The 24,226-nt window shown below is 41.1% G+C and overlaps 2 protein-coding genes across 15 annotated transcripts in view; one reads left to right on the plus strand and one right to left on the minus strand.

The window, feature by feature from the left end:
* RASSF8 (Ras association domain family member 8) overlaps positions 1–5,861 on the minus strand; it is a 122,687-nt gene extending 116,826 nt beyond the window's left edge. For all 4 annotated transcript variants that reach the window (XM_073317764.2, XM_073317789.2, XM_073317780.2 and 1 more), the window contains exon 1: positions 5,494–5,861. The gene's annotated coding sequence lies outside the window, so the exon portion shown is untranslated. The remainder of the gene's footprint in view (positions 1–5,493) is intronic.
* Positions 5,862–6,091: 230 nt separating this feature from the next.
* Positions 6,092–24,226, plus strand: part of LMNTD1 (lamin tail domain containing 1) — a 295,893-nt gene continuing 277,758 nt past the window's right edge. For all 11 annotated transcript variants that reach the window (XR_012155635.2, XR_012155637.2, XR_013634835.1 and 8 more), the window contains exon 1: positions 6,092–6,335. Coding sequence is in view for 1 of the 11 variants with exons in the window: in XM_073317751.2 (XP_073173852.2) it covers positions 6,310–6,335 (26 nt within the window). In the remaining 10 variants the exon portion in view is untranslated. The remainder of the gene's footprint in view (positions 6,336–24,226) is intronic.

Raw genomic sequence — 24,226 nt, forward strand, 5'->3', positions numbered from 1 at the left:
CTGCTATCTTAAAACACTAGAGAGAGAACTTCACTATAGCAGCCACTTAAAAGAAGGAACCACACACTCAAGGGATAAAAGTCACATGAAAATCCTAAATCAGGAAGTCAACAAAAAAAGGCAAAGGCCAATAACATTCAGAGTTACCTGCATGGTATGGAGTTTATTTTGGTATTACACGTTCATAAAAAAAAGTATCATAAAAGTCTTGGGAACCAAAGTACCTTCTTTACTGAGTCTGTTCTCCCATCAATGCGCACACAATTCCCATTAGCACTAAGAGCAGGAGACTGGACCCTCTACAGACAAATAAGTAATGTGAATAGGTTACAACTTCAATGTTGCTGACCCCAAATGTTCAAAAATTATGAAGTGTAGTTGTAGCCACGTTGGTCCCAGGACACTTTCACCAACAGAAGTTGATCTGATAAAAGATATTAGCTCATCCACCTTGTCTCTCAAAAATTATGAGTCAGGCCCCCAAAAACATGATATTTTTAATATATTTTGGGTTCTCTCTCTTGGCCTTTTGATTTCTGAACTTTTAGGGTGAACCTGGGTCACATTTTCAAGCTTTACTGTGAAACCATGAGAGCTAGAAAGTTATTTTTAAATTAAATCAGAGATTCTCACGTAATCAGTTGATTCCAGGAATGGGGAATTTAAGTGAAACACCAAATAAAAATCACAAAACTCAAGATAAAATCTTGGGGTTAGCAGCACTGCAATAGACAGACAGACAAATTGATAGAGAAAATATATTTGATAAATATGTAGCTTATACAATTCAACAGAGAAAAAAACACACAAAGAGGAAATATATCCTCCATGCTCAAACTTGAGGACGATAAAAGAATTAGCTGTAATTATTAAGGTTTAAAAGGACTTTTTGTTTCACAAGGTCTTTGGCAGAATGTGTTGGTTTTATGAGGATTTTCATTAATATTGTTTGATTTTTAAATCCATATATGATTTTTTCAAGCATTTGGGATACTTAGCCAATAAGAGTATTATATAAATACAATTCTAGTATTAACAAAATATATGTATAATCAATCATTTCAATTATGAAAGGAGAGGGCATCCCTACATGGCCTGTTTCTCTTCTTCTTCTGTTCTCATTATAATAATGCCATGTAAAATAAAGAACAAAATTTTTACATAAATAAAATAGAGCACAATACCACCAGGAATTAGGTAAAGTCAATATTATATCAAAAGGCATCCTTGACAAAGAGCCTCATCCTTCTTTACTGAAAAGGGATTTTGAAGATCTTAGCACTGATAAAATAGGGAATGTTTAAATGCTAGCTTCCCTCTAGGTGGTCCTCCAAAGTAGGTTCCATTTCCAGATGTAATTGCTTGTCAGCCCTAACTGGATGCCTGAACAGTCTCTGATAGTTCTGTAAAGTACTTAAACAGCTGGATGGTACAGACCATTGAAACTAAACTCTTTTTTCTCTTGCCATGGCTCTATTTCACTGCCTTCCTTTGAAGTCTATGCCACTGAGGAATCAACAACAGCTGAACAACATGTGTTATCATACAACATTGAGTGCAACGACAATACTGAACAACAAGACATTTTGTTCAATAATCCTGGACTGTAGGAAGAATTGAGATTTCTTTTGTTGGGAATAATCCCTTTTTCTAACACAATATTAGAGTAAACAAGACAAGCTAAATTAAAAGGTGACCTGATTACAGGAATGCATTATGCATATAAAATGCATCAATCAATTTTTTCCTTAAAATTAACGGAAGTGTTTCCTACAGAAGTGAACTGCTGCTTAAATCCTCACAGGCAAATTCCAAACAAAGTCTTCACTTATTTGTGGCAACATAAAACTGAAAACTTACAATGATATGAATGAAAGCACTACAGACTGATGGAGCTGTAATTACTGTGGGGGATTCACCGAATATTCACTTCATAGGCTGTAGATAATCCCATTTTCCTGTCCCATCTAGAGCAAATTCTGTGCTCTCAACTCAACATCTAACAACCAAGAGTATCACAGGACTATCATACAACTTGACATAGGCCTGTAGAAAGAACCATATATTCTGCCAATGCACAAAAGATTTAGGCAAACTCCTCTTAGTGTCAATTTCCTTTCACCAACTGGAAAAATAGTTCTGAGTTAGTTATGGGCAAAATTTTCAGTTGTGGATACTCAATGTTAGACCTCTGACTGAAAGTCTGGCCACTTTTATTTGGGTGCCTCAGTCTGAATACTATGGTCTAACTGTCCAGGTAGAATTTGGGGTTCTGACAGCAAGCAATTTAGTCATCCCTACAGCTAACGTGCACTCAAGTCTAAAGGTGTTCCATCCATACAATATTGTGGCCTGATGCTGCAAAAATTTCACTCCTGTAACTAGTTCTCCAAACACTACATCATCAGAATCTATATTATGACTGATCCTAAACCTTGCTGAAAAGCAAATATTTGAGATTACAGCCTGGACTCTTCAGTGCACCCTGAATGCTCAGAAACCAGAAGGCGATACAAAGAACCCCAAATGTTTGTGTGTTTTTTTAATCTCATGATTTTCAAGCCAATCTCATGATTTTTGGGACATGACTCAATTTTTAAATGCTTATGGTTCGCCATGCTGTTTGTAGATATTACAAAAGCAAATAAGATCAGAAGTTGTATGCATCAGAGTTGATGGCACAGTCCAGTTCCTAGCGGACATTTCTCTACACTGCAATTTGGACTAATTGGTCTCCTTTCTGCGGTGTCTGCAAAGAAGCTAAGAAATAAGAATGGAACTATTCCTTCAGGTCAGGTTTGAGATACACAGCTGCGGTATTATGAGGAAGTATATACTGATATGTCAAAGCCATGCCTGCTCTGTGAATAAAAAGAACTTCTGTCTCCAAATGTCTCAAGCCAACACTAAATTCCCATCAGCTTATGTACGGTATATTACTTTCAAAACATAAAATAAATTGTGTGCATCAGGAATTTTTCTACTTTGCAGCTTTATAAAAAACAATATAGTGCATGAACACACATGGAATATTCTAACAAATATGGTTCCTCAACTAGTATTCTAAGGCACTGTCCTTTTTAAGCAAATATACTGACACATTTACACATAGTCGCTTTCAACAAATGACCTTAGAGTAATTTACAGACATGAATGAAAAGCTCAGCACCATCATTCTCAGGTACAGATGGGTACTGTATGTAAAGCTCCCACTGCCATTCAAGGCAGAAGTAGAAACAGAATCCATGCTCTTTCAGATTACTGGGGAAACCACCAATGAATTAAGTCCAATACATAGTTCTAAAAGATTCACAAGCTTGTTGCCAACAGCATTTGCTATGTTCCTGATCTGTCTTCTATGAACCCATTCAGAGTTTTTCTTTTCGTCTCCAGCATGCTCTGTACAGCCAAAGAACCATCTTTTTATTAGCTGACTAGTTTAAATAAGCAGGGTCAGCTTCAATAGGGATTGTTTTTTTCTTTTGGGGGAGGGAGGAAGTGGATTTACAGGTTCTTATATAGCTGTAGAGACTGCATTATACAAATTATTTTGTTATTGAGTAGTATGTCTTTTCAGAACAACTCTGTGAATGAGACAGAATCATTTCTGTTCCCCAGGGACAGAATCATTGTGCTGTCTTTCATTGACAAGATTGTTTTTTTATGGCTTAGTAATTTTTTAAAATGTCAAGTCTTACCTATTTTGTAATAACATTTTAAAGCTAAACAAAATTTAATTGCTGAAAACATTGACCCACTCCCCTACCCCTTTACCCACAAAAAATGAGACGGGAGGCAACAGATCAATTTGTAATGGCATTTTCTGAAAATATATACAGTGGGTTAATGCAACATAACCAAGATTAAAACTGACTGGTTCAATTCTAGGTAAAGTAGTTAGCATTTTATTCATGAATTATACACATTTTTGCTAAAATAATATAATCAGACCACCAGGTTAGTGTTCTCTATGTTAGTCATATAACACAATCAACTAAAAAAATCTTTAACCAGGTATCTTCATAGAAATCAATAGATAATTGGTTTACTCTCTCTCTACAGTTCAGTGCATACTTAATTTTAACTAGAGGTGCTGCCTATGGACCGTGCAGAATACAGTAAAGCACAAACCAGACTTCATAACCCACAGTACAGCACACTTTGTCCTGGATGTAATTACCGTCTAGTGGTTTTTGTTATTATTATGTCAAGCTTTGACATCTTTGCAAGGGTCCAAATGCAAGATGTGACAGGTGTGATTCTACAGAGCATGCCAAAATGTGTACCCTCGATCTCCTTCATATTTACAACACTGATCAAATCCAAGGGTAATACTGACCTGCAATTTAACATGTGGCTCTGTTGATCCCCATCAAAATGACATTTAACTGAGAAGCAAAAGGAGTTAGCACACAGGAATATGACAAAAAAAAATTTAAAAATGTATTCCATAACAAGAAATCACTAATAGCCACAGATCTTTACAACAATCTTCACTACTGCATAAACTAGGGACCAAAATCCATCTCCTTATCCCTTAAAGTTCCAAGCCTTGTTCTTGTACATGAGTCACTCAAGCTTTCCTCACGCTGTTCCTAAAATGTGATCCATTCCCTGCTGGCAAAACAGATTTACTTATAATCTTTCCCTCCCCCTCTACTAGCAGAGAGAGGGGGCAGGGGAGAGGAATAAGAAAGATTAACCATCAAACAAACCCATCACTGCCTGGACAGGAAAAACAAAAAACAGTCCACGTTGCCAAAAAAACAAAACAACAACTTCCTAATTTCCATTCAAGAAAGAAAGAAAGTAAAAAGGAGCCAGAGATTCCTCTGCTCAGGAAAAGTGGTGTCTAACCTCTCGTCTCAAGGACACAGAAAAATACCTCTTACTTTTTAAGACTTGTATGCGGCTGCTATAAGAGACAGAAGATACAAGAGGGACGGGGGAGGGGACAAAACTGCAAGGAGGCAGGCAAAGGTGAAATAGGAGGGGAGAGGAAACGTACAAGGAAGGAAGAGAAACGGGAAGGAGAAAACCAGGGAGAGGGGGAAATGCAAACGGAAACAGTAAATAATAAGGGCTGAAGGTAGAACTGCAAAGAGGAGGGGAAAGTTGGGGATGGCAAGACGGAAAAAGGGAGATGAAAAATTCTGAAACATGAAAAATTGAAGAAGAAAAAAGAAAGAGGAAGAGATAGGGGGATTCGGAAAAAAAAGGGAGAGCGAGAAAAACTGCCAAAGAAAAGAAGGGGAAATACGAAGGGAACTGAAAAAACGCAGAAGAGGAAGGAATGGGGGGGGGGGGTGTGGATGCAACAGAAAGCGAGAGGAAGAGGAGGCAGGAAAACAGAGAGAGGAAAACTGCCCAGTAAGAAGGGAGCGAGAGGGCTCCTGGCAGGGGAGGAAGAGAGCGGAGCAAAGAGAGAGCCCGAGAGCGGCTGCCGGAGCGGGGGGCTCTCCCGGAAAAAACCACTCCGAAGTTTGCACTTACAGCTCGGCCATGGCAAAGCCCCGCGGCGGCTGGCAAGTCGGCACTTTCCCCGCACCGGCTCCTCCGGACAGGCAGCAACCCCAAGTGCGGGCAGCCCGCTCCTCCGCAGCGGCCAAATAGCCCGGGAAGGGGGCGGGGGATCCCAAGCGCAGCCGGCAGGGGGCTGGAGCGGGAGAGCGCCGCTCAGGCGCTGCCGCCGGCGGGCTGCGGAGTGTGGGGCGGCTGCTGCCCCCTCCCCCTGTCCCGGCGTTGCTGGGGCCCGGGCACCCAGCTCCTCCCCTGTGGGGGGGGGGCCGGGCCGGGCCGGGGGCTGCCTCCGAGCCGCTGCCTCGCACAGCGGCGCCCTGGCTCCTGTGACCGCACCGAGGCGGCGGCGGCCGCTCCCGGCCGGGAGCGAGAGTGTAACGGGAACTGGGGCACCAGCGCGGCATTGTGGGAGCTCTTAAAGCAGCCGCCGCCGCCAAGCCCAGCCCCAGCCCCGTCCCCCGACATCCCCGGGGGCTGCCCGCCCGGCGCCCCGCAGGGAGGGAGATGTCCCCGCGGGGGGGGGGGGGGGAAGAGGGTTGGAAGTGCCAGACTGCAGCACACGGGCGTGTGTGTGTGTGTAGCATCCTCCCCCCTGAGAGGGTTTAAAACCTGGCCTGAAGGAGAACCCCTAAAAAGAGACTCCCCCGTGCCAGCCCCCCAGAACAGGCGTGTGAAACTCAGGGATGCGCTGCCTCTGCCCTCCCAACGCTTCTGGGAGTCCGCCGTCTGCATCGGCACCAGCCGGGCGAGGAGCCGGGAGGAAGGAAGGAAGGAAGGAAGGAGGCGAGCATGCGATTCCCCATGGGAGATAACAGGTCAGGAAGAGCGGTCAACGACGCGTTGCTCAGCTGCATGCTCTTTGGTTTGTCTGTCTTAGGTTTTGTTTGTCATTCACCCTGCGCGGAAGCTATCGATTCTGACCACCCGTAAACGCTTGCGGATTTTTGGTTCCCCTCGTTATAGACCGTGGCCAGTTGGGACTTAATATATTCTTTCTCTAGGCGGAGTCCCGTTATACCACCACAGAGAGAGAGAGAGAGAGATAGGGAATGGTGAATATTTTCTCTAAAACTTTGAAACGCACTTTTTTTTTTTGGCAGAAATATTAAAAAAAAAAAAAAAAACGAAAATCAACATGTTTGATGGTCATTTTTGGTTTCCAAAAGCCAAAAAAGTTTTGACTTTTTTGATAGTTTCTCGTTTTTGCAAATGGGAAAAAACCTGGAAATTTTGAAAAATAAAATAAAAATTTGTGTTCCAAAAAAACTCAAAACCAAACAAAACCAAAATAGACCATTTTTGTCCAAAAAAGTTTTTAATGACCAATTTTTTCCAGCTTTAGTGTATGTATATACATGTACATCCTCAAGACCAACTCAGCTGGGGCCTGGGGAAATTTCTAAAAAGATTTTAACTATTTGAAAATTTAAAATAGGGATATTTCATGAAGGTTCTTTTACTTTTGTTTTGTTTGAGATTCCTCCTGTTCACCTTTTAGCAATACTCCAGGTTACTCCTGTAGACTAAGAGTGTCTGGTTCTGTTGCCGTCTGCCTCTGAGGCCCCAGTCTTTCAACTGACTCCAAGCAGACAGAGTTCTGCACCTGCATAGATCCCCACTGAAGTCAGTTGCTGTAAGGAGCTTTATGGGACTATTCACATGCTTAAAACTAAGCACATGCATAAATACTTGTAAAGTCAGGGGTTTAGATTATAATCTCTTCCTATTCCTTTTATGTCCTGTATCTCACTGAGCACATTGTGGACACTTCATAAACAACAATGATAACAACATATGGCAAAGCCATAAGCTCCTGCTGAAGCACAGATATCTTGGTATTCATGTGGTCATCACTTCTAGTCCCTAACTTTCCTCCAGTCCCTTCTCTGCTCTTAAGAGAGAGAGGGGAAGGGGCATTCATTTGACTAAAGGGCCAGATGTGGGCTGGTAAAGGTAGTGCTCTATTTGATTGGTAAAATGAACAATTTGTCATGCTTTTATGGATTTAGGGCATGATTGTCAGAAATGTTGAGCACCTGCATCTCTCATTCACTTCAGCTGGAGTTCTGAGTGCTCAGCTCTTCATAAATCAGCATGTTATAAAAGAAAGTTTTCTTCTGTTTTGAAAATGTCATTGATAGCCAGGATTATAAATTGTTGCTTTAGGGAGAGAGAGAGCGAGAGCAAGAACAAGCTTTGGAGATCCCACAGAAAGCTCTACTCGTGCTTAGAGATGTGCTCGTCTCTATTCCTGACAACTGTCTCAACAATTGTTGTATTTTTCAGTTGGTTCTCTACATTAATATGATTACTTTTTTTCAAGTCTTCCTAGCGTAAGTGCAATGTGCCTCAGGTGGCATATGACCAGGATTGATCTCCGAATTTGGTCTGCTGGTAGGATCATTAGCTTCCCCAGCTTGGGCCAGGTACCAATTGGGAGTGTGACGTGAACACTGATCCATGCCCCTCTGTTCTAGATATGAATTTATGAATACACACATCTTGAAATGAAAATGTAGAATTGTTATATTTGCTGTTGGACTATGGTCATGTCCTTAGCTGGTGTAAATGAACATAGCTCCATAATATTGGAATCATAGTCACAGAGTTTAAGGCCACAAGGGATTACCAGATCATCTTGTCTGACCTCCTGCCTATCACGGGCCACCTACACCACCTGGCATCTGTACACTAAACTCAACAACCAAAATTATCCCATTAAGTTGTTCCTTGGCATCTTATTCAATACTTGTAAATAAATACATTTCTAGCCTTTATGGTTGTGAAGATACATTCTGGTCACATTTGGAAAGTTAACATGATACAGTGCCATCTTCTGGAGTTTGTAGTTGGGCAGCTCCAGGTCTGGTCAGTTTCACAGCTGATGTACAAAGCTGGATGGGGAGTGGTGGAACTGTGAAGAATCATGCCAGTTTCATACTAATGCTGCTGCTGGAGAAAGTTAACATAAGCAACAAAAGTTGTTCACTGGGGAGGAGGACCCAGAAAACAGACTAATAGGTTAAATAGCAAAGACCTGTCCCCAGTGCAGTTAGGAGGCTCTGAATTTGAGGGGGGAAACAAAAAGCTCCGTCAATTAAGGGATTGTAGATCAAAATTATAACCCATCTATATGCTAATACAAAAAATAGAGCTCCTAAGTAGGTCGAGGGATGGCACCATAAAAGAAATCCCAGCATCCAGTGGCTGGTGATGAGAGAACTGGATTCTTCACCAAGAGAACCTGGACTTTCTTGGTGGAGCCCGCTCCCTGGCTTTCCTATCTACCTGTGCCTAATAGGATTAGTCCTCTGGCTAGTAGATGTCTTGTAAATTTCTCAAGCTCTGTCTAAGCAGGATTCAGTTTTGACCTTCCCTGCTGTTTTTTGTAAATATTTCTGCAAATTAAAGTTTGTTCATATGAATTGTTTACAGAAAGCAAACCCTGGCCCTGTATCTGACATGCATTTCATCACAAAATGAAATTTGCTTTGGGCAGTAATTGAAAAAGTTTACAAAGATTATGCCATCCAATCAGGGAGAAGAAACAATGCTATGTGATGTAGGTGACCAATCATATCCTTTGCCCATAAGGAGTTGCAAATATAGACCGTCCCAACAGGATACTTGCAGGAAAAGAAATACTGGTGGCAAACAGTTTGCAATCAGTCCACAAGATGAGATTTGTTTGCACAAAGCATTTCTACAACTAAGAAAAGTGAATAAATTAATATGTCACATTCTGATTGCAGAAAATTCACAAACAGGAAAAAAAAGCTTAAAATTTGCCAAATAAATTGTTGCAAGTTAGTTGGCCAGCTATTCTTATAAAGATTGCAAAAAGTACAGCATTCAGAATACCACTCCTCCCTTCCTTCCTAAAACATGCAAGCAGAACAGGAGTTGAAATACTGGCTGGCTGAAGATACAAGACTATTTCTCAGAATGCAGGGTTCACAGGAATTTATATATGAAAAGGAAAGAAGTTTTGGGAAACCAATTGTTGTTAGCTGAAGAAAATCCTTGTTTAAAAATTGTATTACTTACTAAAAACAGTCACATGATGAGTCATTACATTTCTATTGTTTACCACTTCAAAAGGTCAACAGAACTGGAGCCTGAAACATTTTAAACAATTAGATTTCATATCCAAAACTAGTTTTCTGTCTTCTTTCTCAAAGTTAAATCATACCCTTCTTGGACTTATAATTCCACATCTTTTGGTAGAAGTTTACTTAAAAAAAACCCTGTTACATTTAAGTAACTCATGGCCATACTAGAGAGATTTCAAAATATTTTGATATATTCAGGATATCAAATGTTATATATTCAGTATACAATGTTCACCAATATTGACTTTTGTTTCATCTGCTTGTTTTAGGAGGCTTGTTTGCTAGTAGAAAGACAATGTAACTGTTTTGACTATATTCTCACTCTTCCCCCACATCCCTCCCCCAATTTAATTGTAAAGGGGAGGAAAGTAGCACAAATTCCTGCTAAATCAAGGTGGCATGCACGGAATTTTCAGAATCACGTGTGCATGGCCTGATAAGCCAATATGTCCAATAGAGGCATCTAACATATTTTTCAGCAATTATTTTTCAGAGTAAAAAGGGAAATCTTTGGAAGATGTGGTGATGGGAAGAGGAAAAAATGAAACCTTCTTATTGGCATTGATTAACCATCTGTGATTTGATATGCTTAGTTCCTGAACTGGAGGTGACAAGAACAGCTGGGAAAGAAAAGAAGAAAATTGGGTTTAAGACAGACTGTCAAGAATAGGGCTAAGAAATATGTAAAAATATCCACCAACATTCTGTGGCATAACAAGCAATGAAGTTATTTTTTCAGCTAAAGTGGCAAAGGACAAGGGATCTACTTTGCTGGAAACATAGTGGCTCAGTACATTACATGCAATTCAGATTAATCTGTTGAATTTGGCTTCAATCCATCTTCCCTCTGTATTTTTGGATTGGAAAAATGCAGACACTGATTCAGCAAAGCACTTACATACACGTGCTTCTTTTAAGCATGTACTTACGTCTGATTTAAGTCAATGGAACAGAAGAACATGCATAAAAGCTAATCACATGCTTAAGTGCTTTGCTGAATCATGGTCATACTTACTTCAAGATATTTACTGGAGGAAAAATGGTTTACTCAGGTCTTTTTATTGGATGGTAAAGGGAGAGTGATTGCTAAAAAACAGTTTCTTGCTAATATCTAAGAACAAAAGGTGAGTTTCTTTGAGGAAAGCCAGGGAACATTTAGCTCTTTCAAATGAATTAATGGGTATGTATATTCAATGAAAAGAAAAGGAAAATCAGAGACACTAAATATATCCATATGAGCAAATTACGAACAACTACAACTTAAAAACTGACAAAAATATATAGCTTAATCAAATTACACCCTTGATAAGATATGGACAATTTTTGTTAGGATAAGTAAATTACAAAATAAGAAAAAATAGTACAGACAATGTATGCTTGTTTATGAGACTACGTATTGTGGTATAAGTCTCCCAATCCTGCAAACAGTTAAGCATATGTATATGCAATGGGACTTGAAGTTAGCAGTTAACAGGACTTTCATATGCGTAAAGTTACACACATAGAATCATAGAAATGTAGGACTGGAAGGGAGCTTGATAGGTCATCTAATCCAGTCCCCTGCACTGAGACAGGACTAAGTATTATGTAGACCATCTCTGACAGGTGTTTGTCTAACCTGTTCTTAAAAAACCTTCAGTGACAGAGATTCCACAGCCTCCCTTGGTAATTTATTCCAATACTTAACTACATTAACAGTTAGGAGGTTTTTCCTGATGTCTAACCTAAATCTCCCTTGCTGCAATTTAAGCCCATTTCTTCTTTCCTGTCCTCAGTGGATCTGGAGAACAATTTATCACACTCCTCATCAGTAAAAGTACCTTCTACATACTTGAAGACTATTACCATGCCCCCCCCCACCCCAAGACTTCTCTTCTCCAGACTAAATTAACCCAGTTTTTCCAGTCTTTCCTCATAGGTTATGTTTTCTAGACCTTTAATCATTTTTGTTGCTCTCCTCTGGACTTTCTCCAATTTGTTCACATCTTTCCCAAAGTGTGGTAATCAGGACTGGACACAGTACTCCAGTTGAGGCCTTATCAATTCTGAGTGAAGTCAAATAATTACTTCTCATTTCTTGCTTACAACACTCCTGCTAATACATCCCAGAATGATGATAGCTTTTTTTGTAACAGTATTACATTGTTGACTCATATTTACTTTGTGAGCCACTATATCCCCCAGATTGTTTTCTGCAGTACTCCTTTCTAGGCAGTCATTTCCCATTTTGTATGTGTGCAATTGATTATTCCTTCCGAAGTGTAATACTTTGCATTTGTCCTTATTGAATTTCATCCTTTTTATTTCAGACCATTTCTCCAGTTTGTCAAGACCATATTGAATTCTAACCCTGTCCTCCAAAGCACTTGTAACCCCACCCAGCTTGGTATCATCCACAAACTTTATAAGTGTACCCTTTCTGACATTATTCAAATCATTTATGAAGATATTGAATCGAATCAGACCCAGGACAGATCCCTGTGGGACCCCAATTGAAATGTCCTTCCAGTTTGCCTGTGAACCATACTCTCAGAGTATGATTCTCCAACTGGTTGTGCACTCACCTTATAGTAAGTTCATCTAGGCTATATTTCCCTAGTTTTCTTATCATGAGGTAAGTGAGACAGTATCAAAAGCCTTACTAGAGTCAAGATATATGACATCTACTGCTTCCCCCCCATCCACAGGCTTGTTACCCTGTCAAAGAAAGATATTAGGTTGGTTTGACATGATTTGTTCTTAACAAATCCATGTTGATTGTTACTTATCACCTTATTGTCTTCTAGGTGCTCACAAATTGATTTTTTGATTATTTGCTCTATCATCTTTCAGGGTGTTGAAGGTAAACTGACTGGTTTGTAATTCCCTGGGTTGTCCTTACTCCTCTTTTAATAGATAAGTACTATATTTGCCCTTTTTCAGTCCTCTGGAATCTCTCCCGTACTACACATGAGTTCTCAAAGTTAATTTCTCAGAGATGTCTTCTGCCAGTTCCCTAAGTATTCTAGGATGTATTGCATCTGACCCTGCAGTCTTGGAGCTTGTCTTCACTATTGGGGAGATTGACTATTGCAGCAGGTGTCAATTTGGCACAGCGGTCACCGATCAGTTGAGTGCGATCGACTGGTCAATGCTGGAGACTGTCCCAGTGGATCGCGATCTCCGGCGGTGTAGCGGGGCTGCCACTAAGGCAGGCTCCCTGCCTGCCCCGGCCCCACGCCACTCCTGGAAGTGGCCAGCATGCCCTCACAGCCCCAGGGGATGGGGGGCAGGGGTCTCCACGTGCTGCTCCTGCCTGCAAGCACCACCTGCGCAGCTCCCATTGGCCAGAAATGGGGAACTGTGGCCAAGGGGAGCTGCAGGGGTTGTGCCTGCACAGAGGGGCAGCGCGCAGAGCCACATGGTCCCCTGCAGAGGCCGCAGGGGTGTGTTGGCCCTTTCTGGGAGCAGTGTGGGGCTGGGACTGCCCAAGGTAAGTGCCACCCCCTTCAATGGGCAGGTTCTGAATGGCTCTGCAGCATTCAGACCAGGAGTAGCATGAGTACAGCAGGCCCAGCTCTGCTGGACCAGCATTTCTCTTCCACCACCCAACCTGCAGCCTCCTGGAGCCGGCCCCCCATACCCTTTCCTGCACCCTGTACCCCATCTCGGAGCCAGCACCCCATACCCTCTCCTGTAGCCTGTTCCCCCTGCACCAGCCCTGGCCCCCCTCCCAGAGCCAGCACCTCACACCCCCTCCTGCATTTCAACACCCTGCTCCATCCTGGAGCCCCCTCCCTGCCTCCAAACTCCCTCCCAGAGCCCGCATCCCCACCTGCACCCCAACCCCTTGCCCCAGCCCGGTGAAAGTGAGTGAGGGTGTGGGAGAGCAAGTGACTGGGGAGTGGGGGGAATGGAGTGAACAGGGTGGGGCTCCATGAAAGGGGCGGGGCCTCAGGGAAGGGGCAGGGTAGATCCTGGGTTGTCCTTAAATTCAAAATGTGATCTTGGGCATAAAAAGGTTGGAGACCACTGATTTAGTGGGTCTAGTGAAGACCTGCTAAATCAACGGCAGAGTGCTCTCCAGTCGACCCTGGTATTCCAGCTCTCCGATAAAAGTAAGGTAAGTTGTCCGGAGAGTGTCTGCCATCAATGAAGAGTGGTGAAAACACTGCGGTAGGTCAATGAAGCCTACGTTGACTCCAGCTACCTTATTCACGTTGCTGGAGTAGCATAACAAAGATGTCTAACTTGTCAAAGTTGTTTTTAACTTGTTCTTTTTACTAGTTTAGCCTCAGATCTTACCCCATTTACACTGATGTTCATTATGTTAGTCGTCCGATCACTGCTAACCTTTTTGGTGAAAACTGAAATGAAAAAGTTATTTTAAACTTTGGCCGTTGCTGCATTTTCTGCTATCGTCTTTCTCTGCTCATTGAGTAATGGCCTACCAGGTCCTTGGTCTTCCTCTTGCTTCTAATGTATTTGTAAAATATTTTGTTACCCTTTATGTCCCTAGGTAGTTTAATCTCATTTTTGTTCCTTTCTAATTTTGTTCCTACATGCTTGTGTTGTTTTTTAAAAATCATCCTCTGTAGTTTGACCTAGTTTCCACTTTTTGTGCGACTCTTTTTTGAGTTTCAGGTCACTGAAGATCTCCTGGTTAAGTCCAGGTGGTCTTTTACTATACTTCCAATCTTTCCTATGAATTGGGATGATTAAATGTTTGCAGGAGTGGGGCCCACATTAGCTGTTAACATTTATGTGAAACAGAGTGGAAAAAATGGCTGCAATTATCTGACAAAAATTATCACAAAATGTGAACTAGCAGGGACATATTTATAAAAGAAAAAAAAGTTCAAGTAAGACTCCTTCATTTTCGTGAACTGAATCTATGAAATCTGCAAAAGACATTTTCACAGCATTATACTCTCTATAATTCCATGAACTGCTGTTTATTATTCAGTAAAATCACATTATTTGAAAAATGTTAAGGGGTCATAATTAATTAACTCAAATTATCTCCCCTTCACTTTCCCTAGAAAAAGGATTGGAAGAAGTTTCTATTCTGACTATTTAGAATTTATCTGCATTTATATATTGCATTCCAGGGTCTATAGTTCTTTCATCCCAGTAAATAATACTTCTGATGAGTGGCAACAGTATCATGGATTATGTGTAAGAAAACTCCTAGAATTGCTCTCTGTGGATGTAGAACATATAAGAAAGGGCACTTCTTTCAAATACTATTGGAATTAGCACTAGTTGAATACCACCAAAAACAAAGCATGAAGCTTTTTCTTCTAATTTGAATAACATTTATTTAAATTGAAATACTCTTGTGTGAATTTGCTTCGCCCATGTTTATGCCCCTTTTAGATCACTTTCCATGAAAAGTTCAGAGGCTGTATTTTAACAGCATGAATGCCAGGGGAAGTGAACTTAAACTTGTATGCTGATGTATTCATGCTGGAATTGGTGCTCCATATCCTCAACCCCAGCTCCATCCCCTTTGGCCATGCTGGCAGCACAACAAGGACAGAGAGAGTTGCCCTAATATGTATGGCAGCTGGGGATTTCATTGTATTATTAGATGGCATAATGCTGGTATAGCTGGTTGTACACCACAAGTCCTGGTCCCACTAGTGTAAGAGACATGGCAAGGACATTCCAGAGATGGGAGGGGATAGAAGGAGATGAGGCAGAGTGTGCTGCTCTCCTGAAACCTTGACCTGTCAGTCCTGGGGCTTCTCTAACTTGTGCCAGGGACCAAACTTTTCTCCTGCTATCCTCAATCACCTATGCCTCTCCTTCCTCAGATGCATTAAGGGGAGCTTTGGCACACCTGAAGATTTAGGTAAGTATATTTTTTATGGAATGGGACACAGCTTGACACAGTAGGGCAGCAGGGTTCCTAAAACTCCTTGGCAGAGTTTTGGCAAAGAGGCAATTAAAGTATCCAGAAAATATCCAGGAATGTACCTTTGAAATTAGGCCCATGTACATTATACCCAGACACACACGGTACAAATGTGAGGAGGAGGAAATTTAATGGAAACTCTTCACCCAGCCAATTTATTTTATATTATCCTACTTTTTCTAATAATGGCAGTGTGGGCCAGAAATGAAGGGTATACAATTCTCTAAAATTTCCTAATCTCCTGCTCTCCTTGAGCTAATCTTTAACTCTCCTGCTACTTCTGCCCTTCACAATATCTCTTGCTGAGAAGTTCAAAGCCCCAGCGGCTTCTTCAAACTCTTGTCCTGATTATAAGTTAGCTTCAGTCAATCACAGAACAGAAACATTATGTGACCGATTACAAGTAATCAACACAGATTGTGAGTATCAAATAAATTACTACTAAACTGTTCGTGATCAATCCACAGAGTAAAAATACTAGCAAAAAAGGTCTTGAGTACATTCAAATAGGCCCTGATTCAACAAGTTAAATTTAACCATGTGCATATTTGTAAGCACATTGGCCTAGGTCCTCAGAGGTATTTAGGCTCCTAATTTATATTGAAATCAATGGAAGTTAGGAGCCTAAATACTTCTGTGGATTGAGGCCATAGGCACTACTTATGTGATCAAAGTTATGCATGGTCCTAAGTACCTTGGTGAACTGAGGCTGTAGTGAATAAATCTGAGCAAGTCCTACCTGCTTGCAGATATCCAACAAGTATTAAAACAGGCTAATTGTTTTGAGTAGTTTATTTGCTGCAGATTTGCTCAGTTTTAACAGGAACATTTTGAGGGTTATTTTAAATTGTAGATGCTGTCTAAAACACTAGGGAAATATGCTAGCATTAAATTACAATTCTTAAGTGCATTCTTCAAGCTCTTTCTTCTTAGTTTTATTATTCTCTAATTAGTATTTAGTTTGAAGCCTGGAGAGCAATAATTCTTTATTGTTGCTCCTCCACATTTTCCAACTCTAGCTTTGTTGTTTACTATTGATCATTAGCCACGTGTTGCAGCAAATGAAGAGGAAAATACAGTCCCTTCCCCAAGGAACTTCTAGTCTAAAAGATTGGCACTGCAAATTGCTAAATGCCCTCAACTGCCATTGGCTTTAGGAGGTATCAAATGCATTCAGAGACTTTGCGGTATTTAAGTCTGGGCCCAGAGCAGACACAAAATGGTCTGAACCAAATATTTAGCTGGTGTCAATCGATTTACACCACCTGATGATCTGGCCCTAGATGATTAAGAGAGAGAACCATCCCATATTATTATTGTTAATTATTTGTATTAACTGTAGCACCAAAGAGTCCCAGTCAAGGATCAGGGCCCCGTTGTGGTAGGTGCTATACAAACACATAAAGACACAGTTCCTGCCCCAAAGAGCTAGTAGTATGTGCTACAGAAGTGGGTTTTTTTAAGTAGGGGAACAATAGCTTCTCCACAGGTGGTGAAAAAGCACTGATAGGCCTTATGCAAGTGAGTGTTAAGTTGGGATTTGAAGGAGGAGAAGTCAAGTGAAAGAAGGATTGAAAGGGAGTGGGAAGGAAGTGAGAAGCACATATTATTTTAGGAGTGTAAATAACATCTACGTTTCTCTAGTTACTATTAAAAGACAAAAAGAAAAGGAGTACTTGTGGTACCTCTAAGGTGCCACAAGTACTCCTTTTCTTTTTGCGAATACAGACTAACACGGCTGCTACTCTGAAACCTATTAACAAACAAATAGAGAAGGCTAAATTAAGTCTTTATGCAACTCCCTTGGGCTTCCCTGGAACAACACTGGGGTTAAATTTTGCCCAGAGACTCTAAAGAAGTGTTCAAAAATAAATTTGTCAAAAAGAGTATACTCTTTATCTTAGTGACTTCCAGTTCTGTCAAGCAAGACATTCATGAACCCAACACATAGTCTTCTGGATAAATCACAGGAAAGGGAGTCAGGAGATCTTGGTTCTATCCCTGTGTGACCTTGGACAAGTCATATCATGGTTCTGTGCCTCAGTTTACCCACCTGTGGAATGGAGATAAAGATATCTCAGAAAGCTGTTCTGAAGTTAAATACAATTATATCTGAAAAGCACTTTGAGATTTGTGGATGGAAGGTTCTACAGAAGTGTGGAGTATTTCTAGTAAAGGTTTTATTTCCTATTCCCTAGCCATCAAGTAATTAGAACTGAGGAAATACCTACTGATAACCTTTTAAAGTTTTCATAGGCCTGCTTAAAAGGCAACATCAACAACAGTAAGGTACCCAATATTGGCAACTCCTAATTTTTTTAAAATTTTGCAATATTTGGCATTTTTCTGGAAGCCCCAGCTCCTGTAATCAGATGACTACATGAGAATCTCAGATTTAATTAAAAAAAGCAAGTTTTTAGCCCTCATGGTTGCGGAGCAAAGTGGGACAATGCTAACCATAGAGGCTCAAAAACCAGAAGGCAAATAAAAGGAGCCCCCAGAATCTCATAATTTGGGGGGAGGGCCTCACAATCCTGGGCATGCTTTGGAAATCTAACTGTAGTTTGTTTAATAAGGGAATAATCTGCCTGTAGATTTTATGTATTCTGCATTACCTTTTTTGCTGAACCCTGTGTCAGTATAATTTTAAAGCAATTTAAAGGCAAGAAAGTGACATTGTAGCTGTGATAAAGTATGTACAGTTGTCAAGTAAGAGCAATCAGCATCCCTGCATTAACTCCACAATCAATTTGCTCTGGAGGAGTCAGACAGGTTAAAGAATGACAATACTCTAAAGGTACTTTAGGACTCAGAAATCATTTTAAGATGGAGCTACATGAAATCAGTCTTTTCTTTCAGATCAAGATGAGAGGCAGGTGGGAGAGGATTCCAAGAATTAGAAGCAGCCAAATAGCTGGCACAGAAATAGCTGAATTGAACTGGCACTAAAAGACAAGTAATAACTTTGCAACTTGGCATATTAGAAACTTTCACTTGAAATAAACAAGAGCTTTAGTGTAGCAGTGTGGTAGCTTGATGCTGGGCAATTAGTGCCCTTATCTGTCCAGGCCATCAAGACAAAAAGTTCCTGCATATTCTATGAAGAGGCTTCAGAGACTATTTGGTCTGCTAGACCAATGGTTCTCAGTCTTTTCCATAGTGAGACCCCTTTTTCCATAAGAGAATCCCCCTCTCATCTAGCTGGATCCCGAGGACCCACTCCTTCTATTTAACGATAGGAGTAGAAAAGGCTGGTCTTGACACCCAGGTAGAGTATCCCATCTCTCTTTGGGCACTTACCTTTCCTTTAAGTGCCAACAGACTTTAAAAAGACAAGAATGCGCCCCTTACTAAGCTCACTAACCACCACCATTTAGCATACATCTCATTATTCTAGCTGTGATTTTGATTTGTTCACAAAGAAATGTAGGTGTGGGGGACACTAAGCATCATGGCTAACTGCTAGGCGCCTTGAAAATCACTGGGATTCACAAAGCCCGAGTTAGGTGCCTCAGCTCCCTATACAATGAATGGAGAGAGAGAGGTGTCCTCAGAATGGGATTCACAAAAAACCAGTGGGCTAGGTAGCTGCCTAAACTAGCTAGTGGGAAATGCCAGGGTGAGGGGTGTGTCTCAAGCTCCAGCACTCTTAGGGAGTTCAGAGCTTAAGTCCAGGCTGGAAAGAGGCACTTCGCTCTGCTTGGGAGTCCCAGTTGCAAACCCTCTCTTGGCTTTAGGAGCTTATGCTGTTTTTCCCCATAGTGTTTCCCCCAGTGGCTAAGGTACTCACCTGGGATGTGGGAGACAGCTGCTTCAAATCTTCCCTGCACCTGAGAGGAAGAAGGGATTTGAACAGGGATCTGCCACCCTTCCGGTGAGTGCCTGAACCACTGGGCCATGAGATATTCTGATGTGAGTATCTCCTGTTGAAGCTGATGTCTAAATACCCCAGTCAGTTTTGACTAAGGGACCTTAGGCTCCTAAATCAAGTAGGTGTTTTCTGAAAATTTTTACCCTCAGTCACCAAGGGCTTGCCCCCACATTCATCGGAGTTATAAGACCCCGTTCTGTTCTCCATTTCACAGGTATAAATCCAAAAAAACCCTCACCGTTGACTTCCCCAGGAATAACTCTGAACAGAGTAGTCTTCATGGTGCAACTGAGAGCAGAATAGCTTATGGTCTTCATTTAGGAGCAGGACCAGGTCCTAAGCCAAACCTCTAATCAAAGAAAGCAACATGTAAATAACACTGAAAATCTCAGGTGCACAGGATAAAATTCTCCTTTTTTGGAAACTGAGAACAAGTGAGTCTTAAACAAAGATAGCAAATGGTGTAAAACAATGGAGTTTAAAGTGTCCTATTTGATCCAATAAAGTCTTGTGACCTTGTTAAGGAACCATATTAAAACTTGGTTTAAACATGGTTTCTGATCAAACTGTTTCTAATGCAACCTGTGTAGGGATGATTTCCTGAATCAGGACCATAGGGCACAAGATAGGCCCTCTTTCATTTTGTGTATTTTAAAAAAATCGTATGATCCAAAATAAAATAAGATTGGAACAAGGTGTTACTGCTAATATTTCAAAATTAAGAATTTTGCATGGGAAAAGTAATCATGAATTTTCATGGATTTCATGAAAAGTTTAGGAATGAATATAAAACTTCACCAGACCCACATATTCAAGAATATTTTGCAGATATGTTAGTTCTTGCTGAGCAAATCTGCCAAAAACATAAATTGTTGGCTTTGCAAAGAACTGCATTTAACATGGTTTCAGCAGGTTAATTCGTCTTTTGAAAACAGTTTCCCTGTTGTTTTTAAAATGTCCCTTTCTCAGGTTTGTTCCTCGCTTTTGCGCTCTGTCAGTTGGGAAATATGAGAGGACATTCAACAAAGAGCTAATTTCTTGGTCCTTATGACTTAAGCATGCCAAGCTTTCCCACAGAGAAACAAATTGGATGACTATTTTAGGATAATTGGGTTACTCGATGCCTTTTAAGTTACTGGAAATCAGAGCTGTGAAAAGCTCTTTTTCCCCCCACTGCCTATCCCAGAAAATGTGTTTTGAGGGGCTTTTTGTTGTTGTTCATTTCAAGCAGATAAGAACAAGATGACCAAAGAAACAAAGCGGGTATATGAGCAGGTTAACCTTTGTACATTTTAAACTGGATGTGTCCAATTAAAAGTGTCAGTCATACTGCTTTTCTCAATCCCAGCCCTTCGTTTACGTAGTGTCTCTTTAAGCCCCAATCCTGCTAAGAGAGATGTACAAGCAACACCCTACACTTGTTCACATATATACTAGGGCTGTCAAGCAATTAAAATAAAAATCACAATCGCACTATTAAACAATAATAGAATACCATTTATTTAAATATTTTGGGGTGATTTCTACATTTTCAAATATATTGATTTCAGTTACAACACAGAACACAAAGTATACAGTGCTCACTTTATATTTATTTTTGATTACAAGTATTTGCTCTGTAAAAATACAAAAGAAATAGTATTTTTCAATTCACCAAATACAAGTACTGTAGTGAAATCTCTATCATGAAAGTTGAATTTACAAATGTAGAATTATGTACAAAAAAACTGCTTTCAAAAATAAAACAGTGTAAAACTTTAGAGCCTACAAGTCCACTCAGTCTTATTTCTTGTTCAGCCAATCACTGACAAACAAATTTGTTTACATTTACAGGAGATAATGCTACCCCTTCTTGTTTACAATGTCCTCTGAAAGTGAGAGCAAGCATTCACATGACACTGTTGTAGCTGGCATTGTAAGATATTTACGTACCAGATGTGCTAAAGGTTCATATCTCCCTTCATACTTCAACCACCATTCCAGGGCAGGGGACATGCATCCATTTCGATGATGGGTTCCGCTCGATAACAGCCAAAGCAGTGTGAACCAACGCATGTTCATTTTCATTATCTGAGTCAGATGCCACCAGCAGAAGGTTGATTTTTCCTTTTTGGTGGTTTGGGTTCTGTAATTTCCGCATCAGAATGTTGCTCTTTTAAGACTTCTGAAAGCATGCTCCATACCTTGTCCCTCTCAGGTTTTGGAAGGCACTTCAAATTCTTAAACCTTGGGTCGAGTGTTGTAGCTATCTTTATAAATCTCACGCTGATACCTTCTTTGCGTTTTATGAAATCTGCAGTGAAAATGTTCTTAAAATGAACAACATGTGCTGGGTCACCATCTGAGACTGCTATAACATGAAATATATGGCAGAATTCAGGTATAACAGAGCAGGGGACATACAATTCTCCCCCCAACAAATTCAGTCACAAATTTAATTAACACATTTTTTTAACAAGTGTCATCAGCAAGGAAGCATGTCCTTTGGAATGGTGGCTGAAGCATGAAGGGGCATATGAATGTTTAGCATATCCGGCACGTAAATACCTTGCAATGCTGGCTACAAAAGTGCCATGCAAATGCCGGCTTATTTACAATGTCACCAGAAAGTGAGAAGAGGGCAGCATTATCTCCTGTAAATGTAAACAAAACTTGTTTGTCTTAACGATTGACTGAACAACAAGTAGGACTGAATGAAATTGTAGGCGCTTAAGTTTTACACTATTTTGTTTTTGAGTGCAATTATCTAACAAAAAAATCTACATTTGTAAGTTGCACTTTCACAACAAAGATTGCACTACAGTACTTGTATGAGGTGAATTGAAAAATACTATTTCTTTTGTTGATCATTTTTACAGTGCAAATATTTGTAATAAAAAATATACACTTTGATTTCAAGTACAACACAGAATAAAATATATATGAAAATGTAGAAAAACATCCACAATATTTAATAAATTTCAATTGGTATTCTATTGTTTAACAGTGTGATTAAAACCAATTCATCTTTTTAATTGATTAATTTTTTTGAGTTAATCTCATGAATTAACTGTGATTAATCGACAGCCCTAATATATACTTCTCATCACAAGACGAAGGCTTTAGATGTTAAGCTCTTTGGGGCATGTAGCTTGTCTCCATACATTTCTATAAAACACCTGGGCCCAGATCCCCATAGGTGTCCCAGGTCTTGAACCCAGACCTGGAGTCCCAGTCAGCTACTGCATCTGCTGGAACTTGGTGGACTGAGAAGCTAGTAGGACTATATCCTCAGCCGGGGCACCACCCTCTGGAGCTCTGATTGACGGATCATCCATCTCCAGTGATTGGTCCAACTAAACTATTTAAGCCAGAAGGGGAACAGGAAGTTTGTCTGAGCAACAATGTGATTTCCTGTTGTGGCTGTATTGGACCCTGCGTATGCCTGCCTCCTGCACCCGACCCTGTTTCTGATTCCTGCTCTGCTCCTGCCTTTCCCCTGTCTTTGATCCTGTTCCTACCTTGTTCCTGCTGCCTCTGTGATTCTTGCCTTTCCTCCAGCTCTTGCCCTTACACCTTACCTCCAATCCTGTCATCAGTCCTGGCTCCGGCTCTGACTCTGACGCTGGCATTTGGTATCTGACCTCAGCTTCGATTCCTGGTTCTGACTCCGGCTTTACCCCTGGCTCTGGTAACTGGCAGTTGACTCTGGTGCTGAGCATTGGCTTCATTCACCAAACTGGATGCTTGTGCCACCCACTAGATCTGACTACTAGGCCAGACAACCTACATCCCAGTTCATAACATTAGGTGCCTAACTCCTATTTAAATCAATAGGAGTTAAGTGCCTAAATGCATTTGGGGATCTGGGCCCTAAATAACTGTTTATATTATATACAGTAACTCCTCCCTTAACGTTGTAGTTATGTTCCTGAAAAATGCGATGTTAAGTGAAATGATGTTAAGCAAATCCAATTTCCCCATAAGAATTAATGTAAACAGGGGAGGTTAGGTTCCAGTGAAATTTTTCAGACAAAAGACACTATATAATATATATCTATACATACACATACACACATACACACACACACACACACAGAGTATAAGTTTTAAACAATTTAATACTGTACACAGCAATGATGATTGTGAAGCTTGGTTGAGGTGGTGAAGTTAGAGAGTGGAAGAGGGTGGGATATTTCCCAGGGAATGCCTTCCTGCTAAATGATGAACTAGCACTTGGCTGAGCCCTCAAAGGTTAACACGTTGTTGTTAATGTAGCCTCACACTCTACAAGGCAGCACAAATGGAGGGAGGGGAGACAGCATGGCAGAGAGAGACACACACCCTGTGTGTGTGGGGGGGAGAGAGAGAGAGAGATGCTCATTGCCCCTTTAAGTACTCTGACACCACTCTAAGTACATTGCATTTAAAAAGATCAGGAAGTTGAGACAGCAGCTGTGGCCAGCAAGCTCTCTCCATCCTAAGCCCTGTCGTGTCCCCGCCCTGCTTTATATGAAGAGGGGGTAAGCGGGGGGGCAGGAGTAGGGGGACACCCTGCCATTAGCCCCCCTCTTCTCCTCTCCTCTCCCCTGCACAGCAAGCAGGAGGCTCCCGGAAGCAGCTCCAAGGCAGAGGGAAGGAGCAGCACATGGCAGTGGGAGAGGGACAGCTGAACTGCTGGCAACTGGTAGCCTGCTGGGCAGCTGTTGAACAGGGAACTTAGGGGAGTGGGGAGCTGATGGGGGGCTGCTGGTCCGCCCTGGTTCCAAGCCCCAAGCAGCTAGCTGCAACGGGCTGCTCTTCCTGCAAGCAGTGGACAAAGCAGGTGGCTGCCAAACAATGTTA

This window comes from Lepidochelys kempii, chromosome 1 (assembly GCF_965140285.1).
Source record: "Lepidochelys kempii isolate rLepKem1 chromosome 1, rLepKem1.hap1, whole genome shotgun sequence".
Classification (NCBI taxonomy): Eukaryota; Metazoa; Chordata; order Testudines; family Cheloniidae; genus Lepidochelys; species Lepidochelys kempii.